The 12,178-nt window shown below is 36.8% G+C and overlaps 1 protein-coding gene across 1 annotated transcript in view; it reads left to right on the forward strand.

Annotated features, from left to right (window-relative positions):
* brwd3 (bromodomain and WD repeat domain containing 3) overlaps positions 1-12,178 on the forward strand; it is a 152,699-nt gene that overhangs the window by 78,365 nt on the left and 62,156 nt on the right. Inside the window, exons 22-23 of the mRNA XM_039765961.1 lie at positions 623-699; positions 1,921-2,101. Coding sequence (XP_039621895.1) covers positions 623-699; positions 1,921-2,101 — 258 coding nt within the window. The remainder of the gene's footprint in view (positions 1-622; positions 700-1,920; positions 2,102-12,178) is intronic.

A 12,178-nucleotide genomic window follows, 5' to 3' on the forward strand; every position in this document is an offset into this window, starting at 1 on the left:
TGCGGGGACAAGCTCTTTGATGCCTCGTATCTCGAATTTTGGCTCATAACTCAAGGCAAAAAATCGACCTAGTGACAGCTCGTATGTTGGGGCATTTGTATCTCAAGGTTGCACTGTATTTGGCAAATCTTTGTCAAGATAGGCCCTCACATTATGATGGTACTGGGGAGGTGTTCCATACTGCTGGAAATAAAACTGGTCCTTTCAAATGCATGGCATGTCTTATTCCTGCAGTTAGTTCAAATTACCACCAGTTGCAGTGTGGTCTTCATAAACATTGTATTTATAATTATTCAAACTGTGTATACATTGGGTTGTTTTTTTTTTTTGGCACCCTGTAGATTTTTTTTTTCCCCATTTAAACTGCAACATAATGATGTTTACAGGAGTAACAAGGAAAAATTAAGATTATTTTGAGGAATGAATGTCTCTAACAGATTAGAAACTAGGTATTGCCATGACCTAAAACAATTTAATGGTCTGGTATTTTTTAGATAATATTAACTGTGGTGCATATTAAGTGTTCTAAATAATTAATGTGAAGTAGTAGTTTGATATTTGTTTTTCTTTTATTGCAAAGTTCTGTGTAAAACACTAGTAATTAGATTTCTTACTTTTATAGGAATATGACAGGGAGGAAGTAAGAAATGCTTCTTCAGAAGAAGGTGAACCAGAGTGGCAAAGTGAGACCAGTTCCAGGTTAGTCTTTTGTCTATGTTTCAATTAATGTTTTAACAAGAACGTATATTTATGGTAGTTTATCATTCTTCATAAAATGCTTAATTTGAAATAAGAATGAAATGCTTTCTGAATAAATTATTTTTATTTTTTTGGCCTGTGAAAGTGGATTGTAAAGACTGTATGTGAAAATATATTGGTTTACTTCTTTCAAATATCTTTTCTTTATGGTAGCTGCAAAGGTTACTTAGTATGATGATGTAAACAATAAGCTGAAAAACAAATGACTAAGTGGTGCTTGAAAATAAACAAAAAATACATGAAATGCAAATCTGTAATCTTAACTGTTTGTAATTTTATTTTCATCCTGCAAAAGAAATCCTGATTAGATTAAAAGTAGTAACAAAACATGTCAACTATGAATTACTGTGAACTTTGTGATCTTGTACTTTTTATTTTGTGGTTGAGAAAATGCAGGACCAGACAGAAACCCTTTTATTTAAACTAAAATAGCAGTGAAGGTGCATTTTTAAATCAAACCTGCAGTTACTGGAACAACCTGGTTATATTGGAATTTATATATTAGAAAAACACAATTATATATGGGATTATTTCACCTCTGTGTAAGGCCTTTAAGTGGATTAAACGAGTTATGAGAGTATTGCATTTTTATTTCACATGTAAAAAGGTCTGTATGGGTATTTCCTGTCAATTGAATCTAATTTACATAATACCTGTCGGTTTGTTTTCCCACTTTTTTTGTTAATGCTCTTCACTAGTATGTTTGCTTTTTCTTTCCCTCAGGCTTAAGATCTTTTATTCCCCTGTACTTGGGTTAGTTTAAATTTGCACAGAGTGGCAGGTTATTTCCGCACTTTTGGTTTCGATTTGTACCTAAACCAAAGGAAAGGAGAGCCTTCAGTGTCTTTAGTTTGTGATTACATCTGCTGTCAAAGTGCTTTTTTGTTAAGAGGTTGAAATGGCAACATTCTCTCTCATTCCCACCCCCACCTCCCACCCCGAGTACTGCAAAGACATATAATGAACTGTTTTATGCTACAATCAGTATTGCTGAAAAAGGCAGTAATAGTGTTTTGGAATTGTAGTTTGGTAGTTGAGGTCTTCAACACTATGAAGCACAATGTTGAATTCTTCCCTGTCATCCTTCTTTATATAGAAATTGAACAAAAAATTAGGACTTTCTGATCTTTAAGCTTTTACCATTTGGACTTTTGATTTCAGCAACTCGTCCAGTGAGTATTCAGATTGGACCGCTGATGCTGGGATAAATCTGCAGCCTCCCAAAAGGCAGACAAGACAGACAATCAGGAGAATAAGCAGCAGTTCAGACGATGATGATCACACCAAAACAGAGAGGAAGTACTCAGAGAAGCGGCGGAGACCCAAACAGACAAGAAGGAAGGTAATTGATTTCAACTTCAGAAAATCAGGGAATCGAGTATGAGAAAAAAGGCACAGTTCTAACTTCTTTCCTCCTACACACCACATTTCTTTGCATTTTGATATTTGTGAATGGTTATGTGGTTTTAAAAGGAAGAAAACTGATAATTTAAACATTTCTGAGCACTAATCTGGAAGATGTACAAGGAATTATTTTCCTTTTGGAAAAGTTTTTTAGAGGAAAATTGTTTTTGAAATTTTAAACAAAGACATTGGAAAGTATGCACTCTGCATTGTTTTCTCATTTCTCTACCAATAAAAGAAAAACTGAACTGCAAAAGTGTCTCTTACCTCTATCTTGTACAAGACCTCTGCTGGTGCAAAGATCTGTGTGCATTAGATTTTGAAGAAATGGTTGAGTAAATTTTACTCTCATATCTTACATATTTGCTGTGATATATGTCTCAAAATGAACAATTCTTAAATAGTTGTTTTCAGTGATGTATTATTTTTTGGGTGATTCAACTTCATAGGCTTCCTTTTGATGATCAGGTGACCCATCTTTTGTCATCTTTGATACTGTTTCACAATTATCTGTTTAGGATAATGAAATAACAAAGTGTTTTTGTTTTCTGATGGCTTGATTTTTTTATTAGCAACTTCAGCACTCATCCTTTAATTGACAAATAATGCTTATAAGTACTCTTCTCTGATCTTTAACTGATAAAAATAATGTTGCTTCAGATTAATAGCTTTTCAATTGCACTACACTAACATTTTTTAAGTAATATATATTATATATAATCTATACTAATAAAAGGCAAAGCCCTCACTGACTGACTGACTGACTCACTGACTCTCCAACTTCCCGTGTAGGTAGAAGGCTGACATTTGGCAGGCTCATTCCTTACAGCGTACTTACAAAAGTTTGCAGGTTTCATTTCGGTCATAACGGTCAACAACGTCCGCCATGTTGAACTTTCTTATTTATGGCCCCATCTTCACGAAATTTGGTAGGTGACTTCCCTGCGCTAACCAAAACCGATGTACGTATTTCAGTGGTATAATGCCACTGTCGGCCGCCATATTGAACTTTCTAATGGTCTTTGTTACTTATGGGCCCATCTTCAAGAAATTTGGTACACGGGTTCCCAACGCTAACTGAATCCTATTTACGTACATATATACGTCCATAGCCTGCAGCTCGGTCACCATGTGAGGCAGCATTGGGTCCCCCATCCCAACGCCTCCCACGTTGTTGGCTGCCTGCCTATATAAGCCTGTCCGCCTCTCCGGTCTCTACATTCCCTTCCTTGCTTCGCCACGGGATTCATGTCTCCCTGCTGATAACTACAGCCTTTTTATTTAATCCACGGTTTCTCTGCTGTTTTATTCATTTATCGTGATTATAGTTATTGTGTAGGTATTTTAGACTTACTTTACATTGTTCAGATACCCATTTCCTTTATTGTTACAACCGTACCAACACTAACATGTCTATCGAGGTGATCACCATCGATCAAAGAACTGTCACTTACCAAGTGGTTTCCATGCCCAGAGATGGCACCTACCTTTTCCATTCTCTTTGTTACATATTGCATAGCCATATCAGGCTCAGTCTTGATATCTGGAGGAACATTGTGCCTTATGTATTGAATGACTGGGACAGGTTCAAGGTGTGGTCTGATGATGGTACAGGAGATAATTATACTACACAGGAGCACTATAAGAGTGAAATGCTTAAGCCCTTCACCTATGGTTCTGCATGTGAGTTGATGGCTGCTGCTGAATTGTTTGGTTGTCGCTTTCAAGTGTACCGAAATGGCCAAATATTTTACACCTTTCGACAACCACCAATGCCTCTTATGCAAAAGAATAAGAAAATATATATATATATATATATATATATATATATATATATATATATATATATATATATATATATATATATATATATATATATATATATATATATATATATATATATATATATATATAAATAAATAAAAATAATATACATTGGTGTGAATAACTAGTTGCCCCTTCCTGATTTCTTATTCTTTTGCATGTTTGTCACACAAAATGTTTCTGATCATCAAACACATTTAACCATTAGTCAAATATAACACAAGTAAACACAAAATGCAGTTTTTAAATAATGGTTTTTATTATTTAGGGAGAAAAAAAAATTCAAACCTGATTGAAACAGGTGTGGCAGTAATCAGTCCTGGGGGTGGCTACGGATATTGAACTCAGGTGTGATACACCACAGTTAGGTTATTTTTTAACAAGGGGCAATTACTTTTCACACAGGGTCATGTAGGTTTGGGTTTTTTCTCCCTAAATAATAAAACCATCATTTAAAAACTGCATTTTGTGTTTACTTGTATGTATGTGTGTATATATATATATATATATATATATATATATATATATATATATATATATATATATATATGTGTATGTATATATATGTGTATATACAGTAATCCCTCGCTATATCGCGCTTCGACTTTCGCAGCTTCACTCTATCGCGGTAATTAGAAAGTAAGCATATCTAAATATGTCATGGATTTTTCGCTGGTTCGCGGATTTCTGCGGACAGTGGGTCTTTTAATTTATGGTGCATGCTTCCTCAATTTGTTTGCCCAGTTGATTTCATACAAGGGACGCTACTGGCGGATGGCTTATAAGCTACCTAATCAAAGTATGTATTACATATTAACTAAAACTCCTCAATGATATAAGATATGCTTACCACGCAGTGCTTGATTGTTTGCTTTTCTCTCTCTCTCACCCTCTCTGACATTCTCCGCGCCTGACGAAGGGGGTGTGAGCAGAGGGGCTGTTTGCACAGAGACTGTTTGCCTAGAGGATACGGACGCTACTCTACAAAATGCTGCTTTATCGCGGTGCTTCGGCATACTTAAAAGCACATATTGATTTTTTTGATAGTTTTCTTTTATCTCGCTCTCTCTCTCTCTCTGACATTCTCTGCTCCTGACGGCGCTCCTTTTAAGAGAAGATTTGTTTGCATTCTTTTAATTGTGAGAAAGAACTGTCATCTCTGTCTTGTCATGGAGCACAATTTAAACTTTTGACTAAAGGGTGTTATTTCATGTCTAGAGGGCTCTAATAATGTTAATAGTGTGGGAGAGTTTTTATAAGGGCTTAAAATATAAAAAAAGAACCATACAAACATATGGTTTCTATTTCGCGGATTTTCATCTATCGCGGGGGGTTCTGGAACGCAACCCCTGCGATCGAGGAGGGATTACTGTATATGTATGTATGTGTGTGTGTGTGTGTGTGTATGTATGTATGTGTGTATATGTGTGTGTGTATATATATGTATGTATATATATATATATATATATATAGATATATACAGTGGAGGAAATAATTATTTGACCCCTCACTGATTTTGTAAGTTTGTCCAATGACAAAGAAATGAAAAGTCTCAGAACAGTATCATTTCAATGGTAGGTTTATTTCAACAGTTGCAGATTGTACATCACAAGGAAAAACGAAAAAATAACTTTAAATAAAAGATAGAAATTGATTTGCATTTCATTGAGGGAAATAAGTTTTTGAACCCTCTAACAAAAAAAGACTTAATACTTAGTGGAAAAACCCTTGTTTGCAAGCACAGAGGTCAAACGTTTCTTGTAATTGACGACCAAGTTTGCGCACATTTTAGGAGGAATGTTGGTCCACTCCTCTTTGCAGATCATCTCTAAATCCCTAAGGTTTCGAGGCTGTCTCTGTGCTACTCTGAGCTTGAGCTCCTCCATAGGTTTTCTATTGGATTAAGGTCCGGAGACTGACTAGGCCACTCCATGACCTTAATGTGCTGCTTCTTGAGCCACTCCTTTGTTGCCTTTGCTGTATGTTTTGGGTCATTTGTGCTGGAACACCCATCCACGACCCATTTTCAGTTTCCTGGCAGAGGGAAGGAGATTGTCGCTCAGGATTTCACGCGATACATGGCTCCGTCCATTTTCCCGTTAATGCGATTAAGTTGTCCTGTGCCCTTAGCAGAAAAACACCCCAAAGCAAAATGTTTCCACCCCATGCTTGACGGTGGGGACGGTGTTTTGGGGGTCATAGGCAGCATTTTTCTTTCTCCAAACACAGCTAGTTGAGTTAATGCCAAAGAGGTCTATTTTGGTCTCATCAGACCACAGCACATTCTCCCAGTCACTCTCTGAATCATTCAGGTGTTCATTGGCAAACTTCAGACGGGCCTGCACACGTGCCTTCTTGAGCAGGGGGACCTTGCGAGCCCTGCAGGATTTTAATCCATTGCGGTGTAATGTGTTTCCAATGGTTTTCTTGGTGACTGTGGTCCCTGCTAATTTGAGGTCATTAACTAACTCCTCCCGTGTAGTTCTAGGATTCTTTTTCACCTTTCTCAGAACCATTGACACCCCACGAGGTGAGATCTTGCGTGGAGCCCCAGAGCGAGGTCGATTGATGGTCATTTTGTGCTCCTTCCATTTTCGAACAATCGCACCAACAGTTGTCACCTTCTCTCCCAGCTTCTTGCTAATGGTTTTGTAGCCCATTCCAGCCTTGTGCAGGTCTACAATTTTGTCTCTGACATCCTTGGACAGCTCTTTGGTCTTTCCCATGTTGTAGAGTGTGGAGTCTGCTTGATTGATTGATTCTGTGGACAGGTGTCTTTTATACAGGTGACTAGTTAAGACAGGTGTCCTTAATGAGGGTGACTAATTGAGTAGAAGTGTCTAACCACTCTGTGGGAGCCAGAACTCTTAATGGTTGGTAGGGGTTCAAACACTTATTTCCCTCAATGAAATGCAAATCAATTTCTATCTTTTATTTAAAGTTATTTTTTCGATTTTCCTTTTGATGTGCAATCTGCCACTGTTGAAATAAACCTACCATTGAAATGATACTGTTCTGAGACTTTTCATTTCTTTGTCATTGGACAAACTTACAAAATCAGTGAGGGGTCAAATAATTATTTCCTCCACTGTATATGTGTGTATATATATGTATATGTATATGTATATGTATATGTATATGTATATATGTATATATGTGTATGTATATATGTGTATGTATATATATATATGTATATATGTGTATGTATATATATATATATATGTGTATGTATATATATATATATGTGTATGTATATATATATATGTATATGTGTATGTATATATATATATGTATATGTATATATATATGTATATACTAGCAAATAGCCAAGGCAGCAGAGAAGTAGTGTGTTAAAGAAGCAATGAAAAAGAAAAGGAAACATTTTGAAAATAACGTAACATGATTGTCAATGTTATTGTTTTGTCACTGTTGTGAAAAAGTGAATATATATTATTTACACACACAAACATATATATATATACATATCTATACATATACACATACATATACATACACACATACATATATACACACATATATACACATATATATATATATATATATATATATATATATATATATATATATATATATACATATATATCTACATATATACACACACAGCTATTTCAGATCAGTGCAATACGCTGTTTGTTAAAACGGATGACACCCGCCTTACGCAAGTCTGCGTGATATTATGAACTATCGATTTGTTCAAGTTCTATTTAAATTTTAAATAGAAGGAATTTTTATTTAGTCGACAGAAATATCTTTGGTAGGAATGGTAAAACAGACAGGAATATTATTCCTGAATAAATCAACTCAAACCTTAAACAACTTATAATATTTTGCTCTCCATAAAAATATATCCTGTCTAAATTATACAAGTTAGAAATAAAGTAAACATTAAAAGAACAAACATTCAAATTTCTTTACTCTTATGTAATTTTATATTTTATAAAAATAAACTTAGATTTTAAATATCCCAAAAGATTTTGCTCTCCATAAAAATATATCCTGTCAAAATTATACAAATTCAAATATGAACATGCTGCATAACAAAACCTGGAAATATAAATAAAATGTGTTCCTTTCAGCAATAACAAATCAAATCATTCAGTTGTCTTTGCTCATATGTCATTTTAGAGCTGGACGCCTGGCATCTTTTTGGCAACAGGTTCGTTTCTGTTTGGTGTGAGGTTCTGTGTTGTGGAGATTCTCAGGATGGATTGCAGGTGCTCATCAGTGAGGCGACTCCTGTGTGCTGTTTTGTTAGTCTTTATCACTGAGAAGAGCTTCTCACACAGATATGTGCTACCAAACATGCACAAGGTTCGAGCCGCATGTAGACGGACTTTTTTTGTTCTTCAAAGTCACCAAAGCGCCGTGCAAACTCAGTGCGCCAGTTTATCAGCAAAGTGCGATTTGGGAACACCGTAGTGACGACTTGGTTTAACATTACTTGGTAATAGGGAAAGTGGGGCAAGTGGTTGTGTCTCCCATAAAAGCAGCTCAATTGAAATCACTTTGTGATTGTGCACGGGTAAAACGTCCGCTGAAGTGTCAGATTCTTATTTAATTCTTCTGCTTTCTGTATCTTCTGCATTGCATTCAGGTCTTTCAGGTTACCCTGATGTTTTGTTTTATAGTGCCGCCTTAGATTAAATTCTGTAATTACAGCCACATTAGCTCCACAAATGAGACACACGGGTTCAGTAAACATATACTCAGCCTCCCATCGGTTTTAAAGGCTCTATTTTCAGAATCAACTTTTCTCTTCAGCATCGTGTGAGATAGCTTCGCAATAACTTGCAGCATCTTAAGGTAGACTTGATTAACGCGTAAGTAACGGCAAGGCAGCTGAAGCGCTGCATTATGGGATCTGTAGTTTATTGTGTTACCAGCGCTTCATATACCCGGCTTTAATAACAATAATACAGTATATAAAATGATCTCGGGCCGGATATAATTACACTGGCCGGATGTGGCCCGCGCCCTTGAGTTTGACACATATGGACTAAATAGAACTTGAAAAGATATATTTTTTCAAATGTGATCGCGCAATTCAGATACAGTTGACAAGCACTACAGCCTGCATACCTCAATAAGTCATCCTCCCCTCGCCTTACTTTTTACCGCTCATCTAATGAATACACTGAGTATGGCTTTACCAAAACAATCATTGATGGCTAATAAAGTATCCATTATTCGAGTATGTAGATCGGGTTATATATATATATACATATATATATATACCCGCATCGCAGCGAGAAGTAGTGTGTTAAAAAGCTAGAAAAGAAAAGGGAACATTTTAAAAATAACGTAACATGACTGTCAATATACAGTATTTGTTTTGTGAGTGTTACTGAGTGTTGCTGTCATCAAGGATTTGATTATCATTATTTCTTTCAATCAGGTTCAGATTTGTAGGATGTGTTGTGTTCAAGTTACATTCCGTGTTTGTCAATCGCTGTAAAGATGACAGGTTTCATTCATCGATTCGCTTCTTACTGCATCAATAAACAGCTCGCCTTCTTCTTTATCTGAGACCTGACACACTGCATGCACGGGTTTTTTACACTGTCTTCCTTTAGCGGACATTGACTTTTTCCAACGGTGCTTTGTTTCCGCAGTAGTTGGATTTATGAATATGCTTGTATGTATGAGACGCTTCATATTTTTGCTGCCTTTCAATTGTGTAATTCGGTTTTGTTCAGCTCTTTGGAACTGTTGCCTTTTATCTGTGCACTGCGCCAGTTCACGTGAGCCACTCGTGTACATGCATCAAGGTTCCCAGCTGTGCTGGTGCCATCTCGCTATGTCCATGGCTGTATTTAATGTTACCTTAGTCCTGGCACTTAAAACTTTCTCTCGCAGTTTCGCTGAGTTTGTGTCAAACACCACCCTGACCATCTCATCTTCCTCTCCATAAGCACAGTCCTTCACCCGTGAATATTTAGTGGCAGTTTGCTATTGATTGCCGCTGACGGACGGCCTTATATGGGCAGGCACTAAATTACAAACGCCAGCGGCAGCCTGTCTATGAACTTAATTTAAAGTGTAGGTTTACATCGTGCTTTGTTTCCAAGTAGCAGAACTCATGAATATGGTTGTATATGTCACTCGCCGCTTCTTATTGTTTCGCTGCCTCTCAATTATATAATGCATGTTTTCTTCAGCGCTTTTGAGGTCTTCCTGGTTTTCTATGTACTGCGTGATTACGTGGGAGGCGTGATGATGTCACACTAAACTCCCCCACGGCGTTGAAGCTCATCTCCATTACAGTAAATGGAGAAAACTGCTTCCAGTTATGACCATTACGCGTAGAATTTCGATATAAAACCTGCCCAACTTTTGTAAGGAAGCTGTAAGGAATGAACCTGCCAAATTTCAGCCTTCCACCCACACGGGAAGTTGGAGAATTAGTGATGAGTGAGTGAGTGAGGGCTTTGCTTTTTTATTATATGTATTAATTATATAGATCGTCTCACCAGTCTACATTAAGACCCACCGCGACTGTCCCCAAAAGGCGATCATAACGCCAGCTTAACACATCTCTCTATACTATATAAAAGAAAAAGGCAACTTTCCTTTCTTTACACCTTTTTTCCTTTTATCCCAAACCAAAGCCTTTCTCTCTTAACACTGCAGAGGACACAAAACTAATTTTCTTTAAATGCCGGTAAGGCACATTTACCACGCTCACATAGAAAATGTAATTTCTATACCACAGCCGTCGTAGCGCTTTCAAAGGGATCAACTACCGAGAGATGATCCATATACATTTTAGCTGCTGTTAGTTACTTACCTGTTGTGTTACACAGTCTTTAAAATGTAGTTTACCTGAAACCACTCCAGTAGTGCTCAATGTACCTGTACTTCTTAAAACGTTAATGCTTTACTGTTTAATAACTTATAGACTATATTTTATTATTTTCCCTTGCACTCAGTGACCAAAGCTATACACACACATATAGACACATACAAACATACACACAAGTATGTGTATGTGTATGTATGTATGTATGTATGTATGTGTATGTGTATATATATATATATATATATATATATATACATGTATGTATGTATGTATGTATGTATGTGTGTGTGTGTGTGTGTGTGTGTGTATAGATATGAAGATATGTATGTGTGTGTGTGTATAGATATGACAGCAGCAATCCAAGCTGTGAGAAAACACTAAAAAGCGATGCAGCTAGATGAAAAAAACTTTGTGACACTGCCGCCAAATACACAAAACAATTACTTTGACAATCATGTTACATTATTTTTAAAATGTTTCCTTTTCTTTCTCTTTCCTTCTTTAACACACTACTTCTCCACGCGCTGGTATATATATATATAGATAGATAGATATGAGAACAACACTCATATCAATGACAAAACAATTACATTAACAATCAAGTTACGTTGTTTTTCAAATTTTTCCTTTCTTTTCAGTACCTTCTTTAACACACTACTTCTCCGCTGCGAAGCGCGGGTATTCTGCTAGTGTATATGTATGTATGTGTGTGTGTGTGTGTGTGTGTGTGTGTGTGTATATATGTATCTATACTAATAAAAGGCAAAGCCCTCACTGACTCATCACTAATTCTCCAAATTCCCGTGTGGGTGGAAGGCTGAAATTTGGCAGGTTCATTCCTTACAGCTTCCTTACAAAAGTTGGGCAGGTTTTATATCGAAATTCTACGCGTAATGGTCATAACTGGAAGCAGCTTTTCTCCATTTACTGTAATGGAGATGAGCTTCAACGCCGTGGGGGCGGAGTTTAGTGTGACATCATCACGCCTCCCATGTAATCACGCAGTACATAGAAAACCAGGAAGACCTCAAAAAAGCGCTCAAGAAAACATGCATTATATAATTGAGAAGGCAGCGAAACAATAAGAAGCGAGCGAGTGACATATACAATCATATTCATGAGTTCTGCTACTTAGGAAACACAGCCCGATGTAAACCTACACTTTAAATTAAGTTCATAGACAGGCTGCCGCTGGCGTTTGTAATTTAGTGCCTGCCCATATAAGGCCGTCCGTCAGCGGCAATCCAATAGCAAACTGCCACGGGTAAATATTCACGGGTGAAGGACTGTGCTTATGGAGAGGAAGATGAGATGGTCAGGGTGGTGTTTGACACAAACTCAGCGAAACTGCGAGAGAGAAAGTTTTAAGTG

Source organism: Polypterus senegalus, chromosome 10 (genome assembly GCF_016835505.1).
Source record: "Polypterus senegalus isolate Bchr_013 chromosome 10, ASM1683550v1, whole genome shotgun sequence".
NCBI lineage: Eukaryota > Metazoa > Chordata > Cladistia > Polypteriformes > Polypteridae > Polypterus > Polypterus senegalus.